The 22,078-nt window shown below is 38.3% G+C and overlaps 1 protein-coding gene across 5 annotated transcripts in view; it reads left to right on the forward strand.

Moving 5' to 3' along the window:
• The first annotated feature begins 1,985 nt into the window (after positions 1-1,985).
• The window catches only part of Smg1 (SMG1 nonsense mediated mRNA decay associated PI3K related kinase), a 99,004-nt gene continuing 78,911 nt past the window's right edge, over positions 1,986-22,078 (forward strand). For 4 of the 5 annotated variants that reach the window (XM_063226614.1, XM_063226616.1, XM_063226617.1 and 1 more), the window contains exon 1: positions 2,024-2,161. In XM_063226614.1, the coding sequence (XP_063082684.1) occupies positions 2,073-2,161 (89 nt within the window). In that variant the 5' untranslated portion in view covers positions 2,024-2,072. Of the gene's footprint in view, positions 2,162-22,078 lie in introns of all 5 variants that reach the window. The other variant, XM_063226618.1, reaches the window with a different exon arrangement.

The following is a 22,078-nucleotide window of genomic DNA, read 5'->3' on the forward strand; positions in this document are numbered from 1 at the left end:
TCTCAACGATCCTCCTGCCTCATCCTCCTGAGTGCTGGGATTACAGACGTGCACTACCATGCCTGGTTTAGTAATTTCTCACAGTAGGTTTTACTTTTCAAATTCCTACTCTGAGTTCCTGGAGGGTAAGAATTGGGTCCTGATGACTTTCTTGTCCTCCAATTCTTAGTTGGTAAGTGTTCAACAAATTTTATTAAATGTTAAATGAAAAAAATTGTGATTAGACATTATGTTAAAGATTTGTATGTTCATTATTGCTTATGTAATTAAGCATCAAGTACAAACAAAACAAGAACATATGGTTGTGGTATCCTCCAAAGTAGACAGGTAACACTGCGCTTAGCTAGGACAATCTTAAAGGTTTTTTTTTTAATAGTAGGACCCTGCCTCAGATATTCCCCTCAGCAAGAGGGAGGTGGGCAATTTGAGGATATCCAGGACACTTCAGGATGCTGTGTATGATATAGGATATATCTGTCTTCGTTCAAAGAATTCATTCAGTTTTATTGAAGTTACTTATTGTTATCATTTTTTTTTTCTTTTTGCGTGCTGGAGATTTAACCAAGGGCCTTGCATGCTGCAGGCAAATGCTTTACTATGAACGACTTCTCCAGCCCATCAATTTTATGTATCAGGTTGTCATCAATTTCTAGTGGAACTTTATTTGTGTCAAATATCAACACCATTTCAGAGAGAGGGAGAAAAGTTTATTTGAAATTTTGACTTTCCATCCTTTAGGACTGGAATGATCGATCCCAAAGGTGGTGGTGGGTGAACATATATAGAGATATGCCCTCATAATGAAGTACTTTGGGAATCATTTTTAATTACACAACAGATGTAACAAACTGATAGGTTAAGACTCCTTATGCAGATAAGGTTATGACACCTCCTTATTCATCTTCTTAAAAATGTATCTGCATCCACATAAGGTATCAGGTACTTAGTAAATTATTTTGGGGACGTATGTGTGTTTGTGTGTGTAAACAGTACTCAATTTGCCCCCCTTTAGACTTTTTAGGTTAGGAAAAGTGGGCAACTGTTCGGGTGAGAGGATTTCAAAGCACATTTTTTTAATTTGTTTTTGTTTCCTGAGGATGAAACCCAGGAGGAAATTGCACACGTTAGGCAAATGCTCTAACCACTTTGCTACAAACCAGGCCTTAATATACATTTTAAATTGCATGAAACAGTTTGATGTTCGTGGCTTTTTACACTGTGCAAAGGATTCCGGAGTCAATGAACACATTTTTAAGGGCGAGCTGGGAAGGTGGGTATGCATGCATACCCTTCACTTTTTGTCCTCAAGAACGTGAGCAGGTAGGCGCTTGTGAACCAGAAGGGCATGCAGGTGGGTGAGGGTGCAGGGACACCCGCGCCCCTCACAGCAGGTCTTTGACTGGGCTTCGTGGACACCCGACTGCTCCGCTTTCTGTGGTTCAGATGCTTTCCAGGGAGCGTTTCAGAGGGTGTATACCTACAGGCTAGGTGGAATCCCCTCTCCCATGATCCTCCGCGGCGGTGCCCAGACTGCAGCGCAGTAGGCAGGGCGTGAAGGCGAGGCCCGGGGCTGTGACGGCGGCCACGCCTTGCGACGCCACGCCCACCAGATCCGGACACGCCTCACAGACCACGCCCCTCTCCCCAGGCTCGGCGGGCTCCGGCACCGCCCCTCGTTCCCAGCATGCCGTGCGGCAGCGGCGGCGCGGCGGGCGGAGCCGGGAGGCGGGGAAGCCGTGGCCGAGAGAGCGTGAGGAGATACCGCCACCGCCTCCTCACCGTCCGCGTCCTGCTGGGCCCCGGCGTTGCGGGCCACGCACGGCCCTGGAAGATAGGTCCCCTCCTCTGCCTCCTCCTCGCCGAGTCGCTCCCGCCTCCTTGTCCTGCGCTGCGGGCTCAGGCGGAACCCGGAACGGCCGTCCGCCTCCCCCGCCCTCCGCCTCCTCCTTCTCCTCCTCCTCGGCTTCCTCCTCAGCCCCAGACCCGAGCGGAGTGTCGGCGGCAGCCGGTTTGGGAGGCGACTCGCGCTTCTTCGGGCGGCGGCGCTTGGCCATGTCGTGTCGGGGAAGGTAATGAGCCGCAGAGCCCCGGGGTCTCGGCTGAGCAGCGGCGGCGGCGGCGGCACCAAGTACCCGCGGAGCTGGAATGACTGGCAACCCAGGTGGGTGACCGGCGCCCGGTTCGCCGCCTCGACCTCCCCGGCCCCGCCTGGGCCGGTCGAGGCCTAGGGCCGCGGGGCCAGGAGGCGCGGCCTAGGCCTTCCACCTCCCGGGAGTCGGGCGCGGCTGCCTGGGTCTCCTCCCGCCCCGGCTGGGGAAGGAAGGCCGCAAGGAGGCGAGGCCTGATGCCTCCCTTCCCCGCTTTTCGGTTCCCGGCGGGGGTTCTGCTTTAGAGATTGGGTCTGGGAAGGTGGAGGAGGAGGTCTGCTGGCGAGGGCATTCCAGGACCACTGTCGACCCCTCTTGAAGTTTAGATTTGAGTTGAGGTGTCCTCAGCAGCCTGGATGCTTCCTATTACCCATTGAATTCTTTCGTCCCTCTCACCTTTCCAGTTCCCACGTGAGGGACCTCCTTATCTGGGTTCCGTTCCTGTGACTCGCACGTGTTAATATTTTTTACAAAGTCCCTTACTCTGACTTCAGGCGTGGCACTAGTGTGGTTCGCGATGAAATTGTGTCACTGTTAAATGGGTTCGACTCATTCTGGTCCTGAGTTTTCTTCTAAAGTACAGTGGTAAGTCAGTCACTCTAGTGAACAGCGATTCATACCTGAATACTTGAGTGTGAGTTTGTTGAGCACGCAGGAAAATTTTCCTCTGGTGCAGAGTATTTGATCTTAGACCTCTCTCTGGAACCTGTATGGATTTGAATGTTTTTGGAGTATTAACTTTTTAATTTTGTTTTTGGAATATTAACTTTAAAAATAATAAATTTGATTTTCTTGTCTTTGTGATTAATCATGCAGCGGTGGTGCCTAGTTTACAGTTGATTTAATCTTAATGAGTAAATGCTTGGTAATATTCAGGTACTATTTAGAATAGTACACTGTCTAGAAATCCTTAAATATGCGTACATACATGTACATTTGATTAAAAGTTTTCTTTCCTTTTTCAGAAAGTTTTAGGACTACCTAGTAAGGGGATTTTAGTTCTAGAAACTAGTCAAATAAATGTAAGCATACATTGTTGGGATGTCTGCTTCCTATTCTAATTTCAGCAGTGTTTAAAAGTGCAGAGTTTAATAAAATGTTAAGACTTTAACATTCTAAGACTTGATGGAAAGTCTAATCTTTAATAATACTGAGTGGTACATGTGTCATTCTGTTTCTCATTCTGAGAATTTTTGTATACAACTAGGTGATTTTAAAAGTTAGTTACTGGGTCGGGTATGGTGGTGAACACCTGTAATTAATCCTAGCACTTGGGAGGCTGAGGCAGGAGAATCGCCATGAATTCAATGCCAGCCTAAACTACACATCGAGACAGCCCCCCTCCCCCCCAAAAGTCTGACTCTAGATTTGAGCTGTTAAAGTTAAAAAATTGGTGAACGTTTTTGTTTTGTTGTGTTTTGATACGGAGGGCCACTTCCCCCAGTAGCCCTTCTTAATTAATTAATTAACTTATTTTTTGGAGACAAATCTCACAAAATTCCCATGCTCATCTAGAACTTGTGATCCTCCTCCCTTAATCTCCAAGAGTATTGAGACTGTAGGTGTCTACCACCTCACCTAGGTGAAAAACATAGTTTTGACTTGTCCTATACAAGTGGTTTTAAGTGCTTTAAATAAATTGACTAGTATTATCTGTAATCCCTATGCTTCAGTTGTTTTCACTTTTTTGAAATGTGTGAAATTTAGTCTTAGGCATCTAATGCAGTAGGCAGGAAATCAAATTGAATTTGAGAGTGCTTTAACGATGGATTTTTCTATTACTTTTCACTATTTTGACTTGTAAGAGAATTTAGTACTGCAATTCATTAGAGGACTACAGCCCCTTACCAGGTAGTCCTAGAACTTTTGGAGAGAGGAAAGAAAGGCTTGTAGTTTTAAATAAATGCAGTAACAGAATTGCAGCCATGTGCTGGAGCACTTGATCTCAGGACTGAAAGATATGAAGCAGAAAGGCTTATAGTTAAGGAATATGTGCAGAGCTTATTAATAAATACTGCCCATGTTATTTCTCTCAAGTGTTTTCTTGGCTGTGTGAGTGTGTGTGAGGAGTGGGGTGGGAATAGGGGTTTTGCTTATGCTCTGCAATAAAGTCTCAGAACTCAAAACCTAGGTAGTTGATACTGTGAGAACCCCTTGGTTACCTGAAATAATAGTTTAGAAAGTTGGGCATATTTGATTTTCTCCAGTTGTAGTGAGAATAAAGTATGGACATACCCCATAACTCGATTTATTTGCCAGGGAGATTAAATTGATTGATCTACATACCCAAATTAAAAAAACCTCGAATATTTGCTGTTAAGTCGTACGTTTTCATACATAAAATTTGAAGTTATTCTGTCCCTTCTCTTCAGAAAGTGTCAAATTCCATTTAACTGACAGAATGGAGATTGATCTTTCTACTTAAGTGGGTTTTTTTTTTCCCAAGCATTTTCAAATGCAAACAGAATATAAAAATTCCATCTGAATCATTTTGATTTTTTAAAAACTTCTTTTTCTATATCATTTCTTCTTTGATTTGCATTTTTGAGAAAATGGAATTTTTTTTTTTTTTTTTTTTTTTTTTTTTTTGAGATGTGGTCTTGAGGCTGGCCTCAAGCTCACTTTGTAGCCCAGGCTGGTCTCGAACTCGCAATGATCCTCCCACCTCGGCCTCCCCAGTGCTGGGATATAGGCATAAGCCACCATGCCCGGCTGAAAATGAAATTTTTAAAAAGCAGTTTTTAGTGGTTTCTTTTAATATTTGCCAGTTAATCAGGAAACTGACAGTTGAGTCCATGGTGGCCACACAGAATACTTTTCTTCACATACAGGAAGTGTTCCAGGTGGCTAAATAATGTCATGGCAACAGATCAAGCCCACTTTCACTAGAAACATATTTTTAAGAATATTTATAATAGCACTGGTTTATAATTGTCCTTTTTATTAGCTATAATCTCCACATTTAGTATGGTTAGGCAAATGAGTGATAATAGATCAGTTTTATTACTTAATCTGTGGATCCCTCACAACTAAAATTGAGATTTTGGAACCCTATGGATGCCACTTGAGAAACAGTTGTGTAGCTTTTTATTACAAAGGGATACCTGATCTGTGAAGTTAATATATTTGTTCTCTAAAAGATCTTTCACTGCCATTTCCCCACCTTTTTGAGAAAATCATTTGGTTGTACCAGGCAAGATAAAAATCAGAATGATTTCTTTCTTTCTTTCTTTTTTTTTTTTTTTTTTGAGACAGGATCTTGCTATATAGTCTAGGCTGGCCTCATAGCCCAGCTAGTATTACCATTTTCCTGCTTCAGCCTCCTCAATGCTAGGATTACAGGCATGTGCTGTCACTTCTAGCCAGAATGATGTGTTTTAAAGTTACACATGGCTGGGTGTGGTGGCACATTCCTGTATTCCCTAGGCTCTGAGAGGTTGAGGCAGGAAAATTGAAAGTTGCCTAGATTTGGCAGTTTAGCAATTTAGTGAGACCCTCTCAAAAATAATAAGGGCTGAGGTTGTAGCTCGGTGTACAGGTCCTGGGTTCAGTTCCTAGGATTGGGAAAAAAGTTAAATGTATAGTAACTGTTACACATTTTGATATTCAAACATATTGAATGGTACAGGTTAATCCATGAAAGAAAATAAAACATTTAGATCATCAGAAAGCAAGTATGTTTTATTTCTACACCTGAAAATTTTAGAATTTATAGATAACGTTGGTTGTCTTGTACCCAAGCTTACCTTTCTAAACTTTTTTAGAAAGGTGGAGGAAATAGTTCCTTTTTCTTCTTTTATTTTGTTTTGTGTGTGTGTGTGTGTGTGTGTGTTTCAAACTGAGGACCTGTACTTGCCAGGCAGTCGCTGTGCCTCTGAGCTATATTGCTATGTTCTTGGCTCCTAAACTGGTTTTTTGAGATAGGGTTTTACTGTGTATCCAACACCAGCCTCAAACTTGTGATTTTTTGCCTCAGCCTGGGATTACAGGTTCCTACCACTGTTATCTAGCTATTTCTAGACTTCTTAAAATTTCTGTATTGGTGATCAAACCCAGGGCCTCACATATGCCAAATGCTCTACCACTGAGCTACATCTCCAGGGTAGACTTCTAAGTGGGTGAAACTGGAAGTTAAAAAAAACTTCCATTTTTGGTAGCAGATCAAACTTCTCAATAGTATAAATACTGTATCTTTATTCTTCATATGCCCAAAAGATAGAAATGTAGTGAAGTCAGAACAGCCAGATACTATTATGTCTGATATTAGAAACTGGAGTTTTGAAATCTGTGAAATCAGTCATCTATTTAGCCTTATTATGAGTTTGTGTTTTCTACCATCTAGAGGTACATAGTTTTGTGAATTACGTAAAGGGTAAACTTAAAAGGAGTTGCATATTTTGTAGATATAAATGGTACTTCAATAGAATTTAATGAGAGTGTGTGTGTGTGACAGTCTCACTGTTGCTCAGGCTAGTCTGTAATTCCTGGGCTCAAGTGATCTTCCTGCTTTTTCTTCCCTGGTAGCTGGGACTATGGGCATATGCCACCATCCCCTTGTGGATACTAATTCTACCAGTTCTGTACCCCAGTTTTCTAATAATGCTGAGGAGGCTTTTCAGCCTATGTGTATGATTGTTTAATTTTGGAGTGTAATGCTTGTAGTTTCATTATAAAACTAAGTATTTCTCACAAAACATGTGAAAATTATTGTCTTTAAATTCAGCCTTCCCCTATTCTATTTTAGTTCTCTTCAAAATAGAGATTGTAACTTTTTTTAAAATAGGAGATTATGAAATTTTTTTTATTTTTTATTTTTTTGGTCTTTTTGAGACAAGGTCTTGCTGTGCAGTTCAGGTTAGCCTTGAGCTCACTTGGTAGCCTAGATTGGTAAACTCCCAATGATCCTCCTGCCTCAGCCTCCCAAGTGCTGGGATACAGGCATGAGCCACCATGCCCAGCTCTATGAAATATTCTTTTTCAGTGGAATTGTTCTAATCAGTACTGATGCTTCACTTGTGACTCATAAAATCACTGTCTTCAAGGACTTATAGATTAGTATGAGAAGTAAGGAAGGGCTTTTAAAATGGCAAAGTATAAATACTGTGTTAATAATTCTTAATATATTGATTTTATTATATTACTAATAGAGTTTGAAACCTGAAGATTCAAGAGTATGGAAAGTCACATTGTTGACTAGGAAGGTATGAGTAGTAAAACTAGTTATATAATTTTGACAATAAATTTGGGAGGAAGCTCCAAGGAGAAGGAAGTAAGGAAAAAAATTCTAAGTTTGGTTAAAGGGTAAAGGTATATAGGAGGAGTAATACAAGTAAGAGGTGAAGCTGAAGACTGAGTTGGAACCATATTGTAGGCCTTGAATTATAGGAGGTTTTTTTGTTTTATATTTTGTTTTGGAGTGGCTTTAGGAAATCATTGAAATTTTGCCAGTAGGAAAGTGACATAATTTAGGAAGACAAATCTAGTTACTTCTTGAAGGTGTGTGTGTGTGTGTAAACTTCTTAACAGTAGATAACTTGACAGTCTAAACAAGAGATTGCTAAAGACCTGAGTATCATATTCTGTTTTCAGACAGAAGTATTTAGCCCAGTATGTGGGAATTTCCACAAACAGAAGTCCTTTATTTATTAAGATGATCCACGATGATCCATGCTATTTTTCATCTGCTCACACTTCAGTTTACCTTAGTATACTTACATGAAATATCATAGTTTGTAAAATGGAGTGTGGCCCATGGCATCTTTTGGGAACATTGAATTCTCACAGTTTTTTTTTTCTTTTTTGTAAGACAGGTTTTCTCTGTGTTCAGGCTGACCTTCAACTCACTTTGTAGCCCAGGCTGCAGTCCTCTTCCCTAAGCAGAATGTGTGCTACCACTTCTGGATAAATTTCTGCAACTCTTTAATGTTTCTTGCCTTCACTGCCTGACATATAATAAGCATTTGGTTACCTTCCATTTGTTTTTTTCTTTTTTTCTTTTTGGACAAGGTCTCACTTTGAAGTTCAAACTCTTCTTTCCCCAACCTTCATTGGACTTCATTATGGATTCATGTAGCTGTTTGTTTCATGTCCTTTTGTATTATTGTTACTATTATTTTGGTCACCTGTCTTTGGCTAGCATAGTTTTCCCACAGCCTGTTTTATTTTGGGAACTGCAAAATAAGATATACCTCTTGTTGAACAGAGGTCTAAGAGCAGATTACAGAAGTAATTGTGGTTTAATTCCTTTATAAAAGTCTAATTTATATATATTTTTTAAATATAGAGTTTGACCTATATTACAGTTTGTTTGTGCAGAGTTTTTTTTTTTTTCCCCCCCTTTTTGGAACTGGGGATTGAACTTGCAACCTTACACTTGCCAGGCAGGCACTTAAGCCACCGAGCTAAATCCCAGTCCTAATATTGGTTTCAAATTAGTCTGTTCCATATTATGCATTGTATACCTAAGTGGACATCTTTTTTGAACTCCATTTTGAAATTTGAGATAACATTTACAAATGTGAAGGTCTTAATTCACTTTAGTGAATATCAACAAATATATTCACTTCCTGTAACTCTGACTTCAATTAAGTGACTGATACACAGTTGACTTGAGTTGGAAGCTGCCCATTACTTACAGCCAGTAGTATATGCGTAGATCTTGCTTTGAAATCTTGTAAAAAGGAGGCCTTTGAATGTTGTCTTATAATTTATCAGTATAGAGTTAATAAGCATTTATAACATTCTCATCTTCAATATATTTCTATTTCTGTCTTGCTAAAACCATTGCTACCTTATGTGGGATAGTTGAAGATCCCATTGAAAAACAGTTTCAGGTGGTAGGACCACCATTACCATTTTCAGGCATTGGAGTCCAGAAACAGACAGGTTCATGAACCTCTCTTCACCTTTGAGATACCAACTGTGGCTTTACTCTGCTTTTCATACTGTCCCACATCTAAATTTGTACATCTTTTGAGCCCTACTCTCCTGTTCTGCCTTCTGTGATCTCTCTCCTTTCCGATTTTGCAACGAATCTCCAATGAAAGTGAACATTTGCTTATCACTTTATCCATTTTTTTCCCTTTAGCTAGTTAGGTTCCTAAGAGTTGAGACTGAGTTATTTTTCTCTCCTGCTTTGGTGTCTTAATTGCACAGATGCACTCCCTAGGCTCATACCTGCCATAGGTCTTTGCATGTGCTGTTCTTGCTGTGCAGTGGTGGCTGTAGCTGCTATAGAACATTGCCCTAATTGAAGTGCTTGACTTGGCTGCTGTCCTGTGACCTAAAAGTTAGCCTTTTTAGCTAGAGAAGCAGCCTTCTACAGAACCTTAATCCTAGGTTTTCTTCTGAAAATTTTCATGTGTATTCTACAATAAAACATAACCTTCACTTGTGTGGATCTTTACAGTTTACTTCTGTATCTTCCCTTTATTCTACTTGCTCATCAGTAGTCTATATTTGAGTGCCTTTCCAGTAAATAAACAATGTAGGTGTTCCTTAGTATCTGTGATGGAATGGATTCCAGGACTCCTATTTGGATATTGTAATGGTTGATACATTGTGTCAACTTGAGAAGTTCAGCCCTTTAACTGGGGGGAGGGGGGCTCACTTTGTAACATCTTCATTCTATGCCAGAGGAGGGCACTAAAATGGTGTCAGTGCTACACCTGCTCTGGGAGTAGGGGTAGAACCTGCTTGCAATATAAGGGAGGAAACGAGGTTTGCTTTTTCCCCATTTTGTTCCTGCTTTCTTCTACCACCTTGAGTTGTTGCCCATCTGCCATGCTAGTCTGCCTTGGAGCTGGCTGATTTGTGGAGGACTGAAACCTCCACAAACTGTGAGTTAAATAAACCCTTTCTTCCTAAATTTTGGGTGTGGGGTATTTTGTCTCAGTGAGAGAAAAGTAAGACTAAGATACTTATGTCCCCAGGTGCTCAAGTCCCAAATATATAATGGTGTAGGGTATTTGTGTATAAACTATGCATATCTTCCTGTGAGATTACCTGTGATACTAAGTTCAATCTAAATGCTGTGTAAGTAATTGTTCAAGGAATAAAGGCAAGAAAAAGACTACATGTTTAGTTTAATGCACTGCGTATCTTGATCGTAGGTTGATAGAATCAGTTTTGTTTCTTATTTATGGTTAACTCTAGTGTGTACAACATGGTTATTGAGCTGCGCAGTAGGGTACAGCATTTTGAGGGGAACTGTTCCTCTTGTAGTGGCTGGTTGACCTCTTGTAATGGGCAGCAACTTAAATGTAGCTGATTGAGCAAGGTCAAAGAGACATTGTTCTTCTTTTTTCTTTTTCTTTCTTTTTTTGCCTTTTTGAGATAGGGTCATGCTACGCAGTTGGGGCTGGCCTTGAGCTCACTTTGTAGCCCAGGTTGGTCTCCAACTTGCAGTGATGCTTTTGCCCTCAGCCTCCGAAGTGCTTTTATTACAGGCATGCACCACCATACCCACCTCTTCAAGAGGCATTGTTCTAATGGACTAAGGTGACTAGATATTTTACAGATGAAGGAATATGGTAATTTGGGATTCATCCAGTTTTATGCATCTTGAAAAACACCTTGTTCTCAAGTCTGGGAAGATGGTGGAACAGTAAGCAGCAGAGTAAACAGCCTCTCTGAGAGAAGCAGCCCAGATGCTGGAATATAGCATTCTGGAGAGGACAAGAAGGAAGGAAGTGAGTCCTCCCAAACCAGGAAGAAACTAGTAAAGTGAGAATTGAAGCACACAGAGAGAATAAAAAAGAAAAGAAAAGAAAAACTTTTAAACAGAAGATGGAGGCTGGTGGCACTTTCCCCGGAGCCGGTCCTACTATGTGAGAAGTGGCATTGGAATCTGGAGATGCACAGTCACAATGAAGCTGGTGATTGGCAGGCCGAAGGCCTCAGCCAGGAGACATGGTGGTAGAGGGGAGTGGTGGACCAGAGAACTGCACTGGCTGGTGGTGAGTGTGGGTGATTGGGTGCCATTTTGGAGTTGGGCAGGATAAACTCAGAACCAGAACTGCAGCTGGCTTCATTCAGCCACTCCTAGCTCAGAGCAGACTGGTGAAAATTGCTTGGACTGAGTCTCACCCCTTTGTGTGGTCCAGTACCCAAGACCAAGGTTTACCTAAAGTTATCTCTAACCAACCCTGCCCACTGGGTACACACTAATGTGGTGAAGACTCCCTGTGGTTAACCAGCTTGGGAGGGAGGCGTTAGCCTGCCCTGCCCCTATTTATACTCCAGTAGTCATTGGGAAAAGCAGCAAACAGCAGAAATCCCTAGCCAGCAGGCTTCAGAGTAACTATAACCAATATAGGAAATGCCGGGGACCCCACTTAGCCACTTGTCTGGAAGAAACTAGGAACATGACAAAAGGAGGAAGCAAAATGCAGTCTCTGGCCTCCAAACCAAGCAGTACTGGTCTAGATGTAAATATGGAAGAGACTGGGAGTCACATACCTGCAGTTTTCTTAAGTAATAGCAACAGAGATAAAGAAACAACATCATGAAGCTATAAAAGAACTTAGAATGGAAATACTGTTACAGATAAAAGAAGATATAAGAAACAATAAAAGAATTGCTAAGCATCTCTAAAGAAGACACAGATGGAAGAATAGAGGAGCATAGTCAATGAAGAATATAAAAAAAATGTAGAATACATGAAATAGATTCAAAGAGATTACCAGGAAATTAAAAACTCCATTGAAAGCTGGCAAAACTGCTTGAAAGAATCTAAAGATAGACTATCAAACCTTGAAGATAGTTTGCAGCTTACGATTGCGAAAGGAAAGATCTCTTAAAAATAACAAGAAACCAGGAAGTAACAATACAAAGCCCAGAAGATGACAAGAGGATCTATAATTTAAGAATAAAAGCAGTGAGTGACGAAGCAGAGAGAAACACAAATGAAATACAAAGGCTATTTTCACAAATAATTAAAGAAAACTTCCCAATCATAGGAAAAGGAAATGATAGATAAGTGAGGCATATAGAACTCCAGCCTACTATAACCAAAATTTATAATAAACTATAACCCAGACATCTAATAATAAAGATTCCAGAAATTAAACACAAGAACAGAATATTAAAAGCTGTCAGAGAAAAGAAACAGATCACCTATAAAGGAAAACCCATCAGAATCACAACAGACTTCTCAACACAAACCATCAAATCAAGAAGAGCTTGGAGTGAAATATTCTAAGTCCTGAAAGAAAATAACCTTCAATCCAGATTGATGTACCCTGCAAAACTATCTCTTAGAATTAACAAGATACTTCCATGACAAAGAGGAACTGGGGGGAGGGGTTCATGACCACCAAACCAACCCTACAAAAAATACTGAAGGACATTCTAGAGAGAGAAAAAAAAAAAAAGACCATGGCTTTCGGAACAGTGGCAGAGGGGGCTCACTGAACGAGGCAGACAGTGGAATGAAGGGGGAAAAGTAGACAACCAACGGCAGAAAAATAGCATGGCAGAGATGACACAGAGAAGGTTGGCCCTAATCACTAATATGGATGGCTTCGATACACCAATAAAAAGAAACACAAGCAAAGTGGATCAGGAGATAAGGTCCAATAAAAAGAAACACAAGCAAAGTGGATCAGGAGATAAGGTCCATGAATATGCTGTATGTAAGGAATATGATTAACCTGAAAGAGGGTTTATATACTGAAATTCAAAGGTGATAAAACAATGCTCTATGTGACAGGGAACCAGAAAAAAGTGGGGGTAGCTTGCCCTTCAGCTGCAGATTGGTTAGATACCTTTATACGTGGTGAACTACTCAGCTATAAAGAAAGAAAACCTTGAGGCTCTTGTAGGTAAATGGATACAATTTGAGATCACGCTAAGGAGAAAAATGATTCAGAATCACTTAGGTGAATAATGGCTTGCCTCCCTAATTTAAAAACTAAAGGAGTTAATGGGATATAAAATGTACAGTGTACCCTGTGAAAGTGAAAGGGGAGGAATTGTCTAAAAAGGGAAAGCTGTGGCCATTGTTAATTTTGTATGATGATTTGAAACTCATACTGTTTTCATCACTCTGTTTAGTTTGGTTTTACTCTGTTCCAGTTTGTCTAGTTGTACTAGATTTGATGACATAGACAGCTGTTCCAAAGATAGCAGGATATTCTATGGTAACCATTTTTTATTTTCTATTAACTTGATTTGAAGCCCTGTATTGCTTTCACTGTCTTGTTTTGACTGATTTTATTTGAATTTGTTTGGTTTGATAATATCAAGTCTGAGGGTATGAGCAACTACTTTGAAGACAACAAGATTCACTATGATACCCATTTTGGTTTGACTATTTTCTTTTGAAGTCCTATAATGTCTCCAAGGTTCATTTTTATTGGTTTTGTTCTGTATTGTTTTGTTCAATTTTATTATGCCTGATATGAGCAATTCTTTTGAAGATAACAAGAGGCATGATAACCATTGTTGATCACCATGTATTTTGTTTTTAAGTCATGTACTATGTCCATCCTTTGTTTTGACTGATTCTATTTTATTTTGTCTCATTTGGTTTTATTCTCTTCAAAATAAAATAAAAAAACACCTTGTTAACATATGTAAACTTTTTTCATTCATTGATTTCTTAGCCCATTTTTACTGTATCTGTATTAAAATTATTTAAACAGTCTAATCTCTGAAAAGTTTATTTCTGGGTTGAGTTTTCTAATGCTCCATTAGAATGTCTGTGAGAAACTTCTTGACAGTAGCACATTGCTGATTGGTAGAATAAAACCCCAATTTTCTAGAATGAACAGATTTCTAAGCATTGTAAATGATTCTTTTGTATTTATCTGAATACTCTTGCATAGAAGGATATTGAATTCTTGTTAGAAATTATTTCTTTAGAGGTTAATGTTGCTAATCATACTATACATGATACGTGTGGGATCTTGACTTCTAATTAGATGAGTGGAATCATCCAAGTATGATTACCAGTTCCACATAGATTTAATACGTATTTAACTGAGAAGAAAACATCTGAAGCTTTTTCCTTAAAAAAGAGTGATTGCATTTGTTGCTTGTCTTTAATCTTTGAAGAAATGTGAAGGAAAACGAAAATACGTCAAAGATGTTCCCCAGCATCAGCTTTTGAAACCAGAGGCAGTTTATCCATTAGTCAGGTTTAAAGGAATCAACCTTTTAAAGGAATCAGATTGTATTGTTTTGTTTTGTGGTTTTTTTTTTTTTTTTTTGTCCCAGGGATAGAACTCATGACCCTTGTGCTTACCAGTCAGGTGCTTATACCACTGAGCTAACTCTTCAACCTAGATTGTATTGTTTTTGAAAGCTTTGAGTTAGGATTCAATTAAAAATAATTATGTCATTGTTTGAACTATCAGTAACATTTCAATATGTGATATTGTCCCATTTTTGAGAATACTGTTAACTTATGGTTATAATAATGGGTGTGTTATGTGTGTGTGGAGTAAATTCAGACTTTAAGACCAGTTTTGTAAAAGATGCCTTTTATTTAAAGTTTATTTTATACAGTTACTATAATTGTACTATTCCCTTCATTTTTATTGTGATCTTGTTGAGGATGTAAAAATTGTACCATTGTTCTTGTCCCCATCTGCCTTCCCATTCTCAGGGGATAGGATTTAACCCAGGGCTATCATTGAACTAAAACTGCTATCTTTTGTTTTGGACATTGGGTCTTAGTAAGTTACTTAGACTGGGCTTCAGTTTGAGATCCTCCTGGTCAGCCTCCCAAAGTGCTGGAAATTATAGACCGGTGCCAGCATTGCTGCTTTAAGTTAGTCTTTCTAATTGATGTCATATTGTACATGTCTGTGGGATACAATGTAATGTTTTGCTATATTTATACAGTGTATATAATAAGGAAGGAGCAAATCTAGCTAATTTTTATATCCATCACCTTAATTCTACAGTGAGAATTTTGAAGGCTTGTGCCACTGTGCCCAGTTTACAATATATCTATACTGACTGTAGTCCTCCTGCTTTGCAGGTGTAATAGATCTGGCTAGTTATTTTTTTCTGTGTGAAACTTTTGTGTTCTTTGATCAGCAGTTCGCAGTTTCTTCCACTTGTAGTCCATGTAAAAGTCTGCTTGTTGCTGGATGTGGTGGCGCATGCCTGTAATCTCAGCTCTCGTGAGGCTGAGGCAGGAGGATCACCATGAGTTTGAGGCCAGTTTGGCCTCCGTAGTGAGTTCAAGACCAGCCCAAACTACAACTACAACAGTGAGACCTTGTCTCAAAAAACAAACAAAATGAAAACAACACAAAACAAAACAAATTTATTTGCTGTCTTAGCATTAGAATCAGGGTATTTTCACTTGCTTTCACATATATATATGTTTTTGGAGTGTGGGCATGTTTTTGTACTGATTCTGTACAGATACTTAGGAGAGGTAGATGTGAAAAAAACAATGTGCTAAAAATGGAAAGACAAGTCTTTTTCATGGGTACTTCCAGCCCTCTCTAGGAGGAGGTCATTCTTGTGGTTATAGGGGTTAAAGTTTGGAGAATTACTTTCAAAATTGTTACAGTGATGCACAAATGCTTCTTGAGTTGCTCTGTCTGAATCACATTTTAAATTTCCTTTTTCCTGTTTTGAGATGTGGTCTTCTTGTGTTGCCTGAACTTAAGGTATCTTGCATCAACCTTCTGAGTGCTGGGATTGCAGGTGCGCCTGGATCTGTTTTAGATTTTTTCCTCAAAAAAATTTAAAAGCTACTATGCACAAAAACATTTTTTTCTTCTTTTAGGATGAGGAAATGTGATGTAATAACAGTTGTACAAAACTTCTGTCAACTCTTAAAGGGCAAATGGAATGGAAGCTTATATAATTGTTAAAAGTATGGCATATGACATTCATATTGCTTATGTTCATCCCTTCAGAATGTGGTGTGAATAGAATTGCTTGCTGGCATAATGGGTCTGTCTGCATTTTCTAGCATACTTCCATTAAGCTGTTTTGCTAATAAGGAATTTTAGCATAGATGTGGATATCCCACCTTCATCTCTTTATTTACACATTTAAGCCCTGGCAGTTGCAAGGTCCTAGATTCAGTTTCTGGTGCCAAAAACAAAAAAACTGATACCAGCTAAAATTATAAGTTGGCAAAAATAATGTTTGTGACTATTAGGTATATTGAAAGACACTCACAAATGCACTTAAAAGAGTAAGTTAAAAGGTAACTTGTATTTTGCTTCACTTTATTTAAAGTTAGAATTTAAGAACTTATGAATTGTTTTCTTTAGTGTGTCTGTGTGCAATTTAATGTACTAAAGCATTAGGGAGAATGCTAGAATCCTGAAAAAGTTATACAGAGAAAAGCCAACTGGACTGTGCCAATTAGTGATGTCACCTGCTTTTGAGCATTGAGGACTGACGTGTCCAGAGTGAAGTCTTTGGGGAGGTACTATTAAAAGTACTTCATATAATAGATCTCAAATCTGATTAAAGTGTATTTTATGTAAAATTAGCAAAAAAAAAAAAAAAAAAAAAAAAGGATGGGGTTTATAAACTCTGTAGCTACATCGCCCGTCCCCATTGAACCCAAAGGCTTTGCACTAAGCTCCTTTTCTATTTTTCAATTTTAGACCTGTCTTTGCACAGTACTACGGGCTCACTAAGTCTCTGAATTACCTAGGCTGGGCTTGATTTTGGGATCCTCTTGCTTCAGGCTCGTAGAATGCTGTTGTTACAAATGTATACCACCACACCTGAATTTAATTTTTTTTTTTTTTTGTCTTTTTCCTTTTTATCGGTACCAGGGATCGAACTCACGACTGCCTGCTTGCAAGGCAGGCGCTTATGCCACTGAGCTAAATCCCCAGCCCCCCTCCCCTTTTTTTTGTCTTTTTCCTTTTTATCGGTACCAGGGATCAAACTCACGACTACCTGCTTGCAAGGCAGGCGCTTGAATTTAATATTTTTAATTTATGTCATAATTGTACACATTTGGGGTATAATGTACTATTTTGATATATGTATGTAATGTAGAAGCATAAAATCAAGCTAACTTAGTATTCACATCTTTCTAATGTGAGAGTTTTTGTGGCATTTACTTATGATTCAGTTTGAAATATACCCCCCCCCCCAACAATAATCCTAAAATATACTAGGGGGATTGAACTCAGGGTCTTTGTAGCTGAACTACACCCCCATGTTATTCTATTTTATTTATTTATTTTTTTATTTTGTGACAGGGCGTTGCTAAGTTGTCTCTTAGCCAAGGCTCGACTTGAGTGTGCTATCCTCTTGCCTCAGTGCTCCCAGACTACTAGGATTATACATTCCTAAACTTAATGTGAAGTATAAATACCTCAGTAAATTCATGGCTGCTGCTGAGCACAGTGAGAGTACCTTTTCCTGGTCCTGTTTGCTGCTTACCAGCATTTTTCAGTAGCTACCAAAAACTGCCTTCATTTAATACAGTTATACTAGTAGTGACTATCTAAAAAGCCATCTTTTGAAGCTGGTTGATTTATCATATCTTTTGCAATCTGAGATTTTTTATTTTTAAGCAGTAGAAAATGCCTGTATCAGTAACATCTCTGCAAAAGAGATGCCAGTGCTTAAGTAGGAGGATTTATCATATGTATTTTATCAGATTGCAGGTATCATGTTCCTTTATGAAGTTGGTGTTTGACAGTGATTCTATAAATATGTTTCCTGTTTAGTAATACTTAAGGAGATATGTTCTGTAGGAGCTACTAGGACTCTTCAAAGGGGTTGCGGTCCGTTTTAAAAAGTCACTTGTTGTCTTAGTATTAGTGTGTTGACAAAGTTAGAAACTGAACCAAGGTATTTTAGGTTTTCCTTGAATTGCATTTATTTTTTGATTACTGTGATCCTGTGTATAATCTGAAAACAGTCTCCAGATTATTTCTGGTAGTGTCTTCCTTTCTGTAGAGTCATTGGTGTGGAAAACAGAATTTAGTAAGTGCCTTTTCATGTTTGTTATTTAAAGATGTGATGCATGTTATGGAATATAAAGGTATTTGTAAGGTAGAATGTTGTCTCCTAGTGTTCAATTTTTTGGGGGCTCTTTTTGTCTTTTTTTTTTTTTTTTTTGCCTTTTTGAGATGGTCTCGTAAAGCCTGGTTTTGAGCTCACTTTGTAGCCCAGGTTGGTCATGAACTCACAAAGACCCTCCTGCCTCAGCCTGCCTGCTGGAATTACAGACAGTCACAACCATGCACAGCTCTTTTTTGTCTTTTTTTGAGACAGGGTTTGCTATGGAGTTCAGACTGGTATTTGAACTAACTTTGTAGCCCAGGCTGGCCTCAAACTCAGTGATCCTTCTGCCTCTGGCTCCCAAGTGTTGCAATTACAGGCATGAGCCAGCTGTTCAGCATTTATAGAGTATACTTTTCCTTATTGTGACAGTGATGCCTAATTTAAGTAAATTTTCTTTAAAAGCAGATACCTAAATGTTTTTCTTAATGTGTTAAAGTGAGTTTTTATGACATTTTTACTTACCAGTCTCACCTATTTAAAATAGTGGTAAAAGGGCTGAGGGTTTAGCTCAGCAGCGTAAGTGCCTGCTTGGCAAAACTTGAGGTCATGAGTTTGATCCCAGCACCACCATAAAATAAAAATAAATAAATTAAAAATAAAGTAGTGGTAATGTTATGTAATACAGAGCATAAGTATTTTTAAGAGATCACAGTGTATTTTAAGGATTATTTTTGAAAGAAAGATCTAAAATATGTAATTGTTAGAGAATCTTGTACGTGTTTCAGTACGGAGGGACTTTAGTTAACTGGAGGAACTGTATCAGAGTAACTGTAGAATCATTATTTGTGTGTTTTCAGAACTTGTATACATTTCTTATGTTACAAAGTATGCCTGTCTTAGTGAGGTCCAATCTTATTTAGAGATTCATCTTTTAGCATTGTAGTTATGTGACCCCTAATTTCTCTGAAAGGACTGTTTGGCATTTAACTGGAGATCCTTGAGGGTAGAGGGAGCATTTCTTTGTAGACTTTGAGTCTTTTTGTTCTTCTGCTGTGGAAGTTGCAGTATAAGAGATTGCCTTTCAGTCATGGCAGTTTCCCAGGCCAAATGGGATGCTTCTCGAGTACTTTTGGACTTGCTGGCAAAAGAAGACAAGGTGATACAAATGAGAGCTAAAACCAGATCTCTTTTTGAGTAAAAATAAAGGCAAGAAAGCCAAATCAAAGTGGTGGTTGTCTTTAAGTGAATAATTATCATAAGCTAAATTATTTTTGTTAAAGGAATACTGAGTTTGCATTTATATTGGAGAATAAAGACAGATTTTATAATTCTCAGTATTTTCAGTACTTAGTAAAGTGAACTTATTATGCATTTGAGGTAGAGAATTTTAGAATACTTAAATGCTTAAATTAGCAGTAGATTTGATGTCTCTCCTGACAGTTACAGTGCCCATGATATTTGGTTAATTTTACCAATCTAGTGCTTTGGTTCTTAATTTTTGGGATTATTTCTGTGGCCAGTTAAAGTGACTTTAATTACAGTTTTAGAAGCTATCAAAGTAAATAAGCAATAAAACATTAAAAGCCTGTATTTTTTTAAAAATAAAATGTTGTATAGACTTTTTAAGGTATTGACACAAAGTTGTGTTAAAAATTTCGAATTTTTTAGTATTAGTGTAGGTGACAGTTTACTGTGTGTTTCTTTCTATACCATGCCTGAGTTGATCCTTTCCAATTCTTACATTCCTGCTTGTTTATGCCTAATTAATTTATTCAGATACCAGCAGTCCTTGGTTTCATTGGAAGCACAGTGACTTTAAGCCGCTGCTACACTTTTGCTTTTCCATTTAAGAGTGGCTAAATATGGTTGGCATGAAATGCTGAATTATTAAAAATAAATGCTCTTTTTACTTACACTTCTACTGTAAAGAAAGATTTACTTATTAATTTATTTTTACATAATTATCACAATGAGGTAAATGTGCCACTTTTTTTTTTTTTTTTTTAATCAGTACCGGGGATTGAACTCACAACTGTGCGCTTGCAAAGTAGGTGCTTATGCCGCTGAGCTAAATCCCCAGCCCTGAGAGATATTTATTTAATTTACCTTTTTTGTGGGGTGCTGTAAATGAAATCCAGGGTATATAGGGCAAGTGCTTTAACTATGCTTTTGAGCTGCACTCTCAGCTCAAAGTTACTTTTAAAAGTCAGGCATACTGAGATATAAATTATATACTACATAGTTTTCAATTTTGACAAGTTTGTGGAGTAGTATAACCACTGCCACTACAACCAAGCTATAGTAGTTCCCCTAAAATTTCTTTATGTCTTTTTATAGTCAGTTTGTATCTTTAGGCTTTGGTAACCATTGTCCCCCCCACCCCTTCATACCAGGGATGGGGAATCTTTTAGAGACTTCAGTGATACAAACAGCCTGTGTGTCATAGGTTTACTACTACTTTTTAAGAATATAAACAAGGATTTTATATTGCGATACAATGCACATAAAGTATACTTTTTATTGTTGTTATTTTGAGACAGAGTCTTGCTGTTTAGCTCAGGCTGATCTTAAACTCAAGTGTAAAGCCCAGGCTGTCTTTGGAACTTGCGGCTGTCCACTTGTTTCAGCCTTTCCAGTGCTGTGATTACAGGCATGCCCTGCTAAAATTTACCTTACGATTCATTGATGTTAAGTACATTCATGATATTGTGTATTCATCATTACTATTTTAATTTCGGAACTTTTCCCATTAAATTCCTCCTGCGCTTTTCTCCTAGCTCCTTACAACCACAATTCTACTTTCTCTGTGGATTTGCCTAATCATATAAATGGAATTATCCAGTATGTGGCTGTTTATGTCTGGCTTATTTCACTTAGTTTGATATTTTTCAGGTTCATCCATGTGTAGTTTATGTCAAGACTTTATTCCTTTTTTGTAGTAAAATAATATATATATACATACACTATATTTGTTTTCTATTTAATGAACATTTGAGTTAATATCTCTTGACTAACTGACTAGTATGAAGTTGTATATACAAGTTTCAATTTGAGCATGTGTTTGCAATTTTTTATGTACATACGTTAGAATGGGTATGTTCTGTGTTGATCTTTTTGATAATTCTTTGTTTGATAATTCTCTGAGCTTTGAAGGACTGCCAAACTGATTTCTAAAGTGGCTGTACCATTTTACATTCACAATAGCAGTATATGAGGGCTTTGATTTCCTGTATTCATCCTTACAAAAACTTTTTCCAGATGTCAGAAATTTCATATTTTAAATCTTGACTTAGAATGTGTCTAGTAGATTCTCCTTGTGGTTTTGATTTGTATTTCTTTAATCATGATATTGAACATTTTTTTCAGATGCTTATTAGCCATTTGTCTTTTATTTGACAATTGATAGTTCAGGTCTTCGACTAAAGTTTGGTTGTCCTGTTATAGTTCTTCACATACTCTGAATATGAGACCCTTATGTGATTTGTAAATGTTTTCTCTGATTTTGTGATTTGTCTTTCCATTTTGTTAATAGTGCTCTTTGCACAAAAATAAGGTTTAAAATGGATATTAAGTAGACTTTTAAAAACCCAGAATGCTTTTAAATATATTGATGAAGTTCCCCTTCTGTATTTTGGCCTCTTTTTGTTTCCAGAAAAGTGTGATTCAAGATTATGAATGGATTAAATTTTAGTTGTGAAATTTTTTTTTTTTATCGGTACCAAGGATCAAACTCATGACTGCCTGCTTGCAAGGCAGGCACTTATGCCACCGAGCTTAAATCCCCAGCCCCAGTTGTGGAAATTTTTAAAAGACAAAACTTTAGTCAGTTTAAATAATTGTAAAGAACCAATACCTCCCCCTTCCCCGTCACCATCTCTTCTTTTGGTCTTGGGGATTGAACCCAGTGCCTTTGAATTTATAGCCCCAGTCCTTTTTCATTTTTATTTTGAAACAATGTCTTGCTAAATTACCCAGGTTGG

This window comes from Cavia porcellus, unplaced genomic scaffold, assembly GCF_034190915.1.
Source record: "Cavia porcellus strain 051 isolate PalLab524CR breed Dunkin Hartley unplaced genomic scaffold, mCavPor4.1 scaffold_16, whole genome shotgun sequence".
NCBI lineage: Eukaryota > Metazoa > Chordata > Mammalia > Rodentia > Caviidae > Cavia > Cavia porcellus.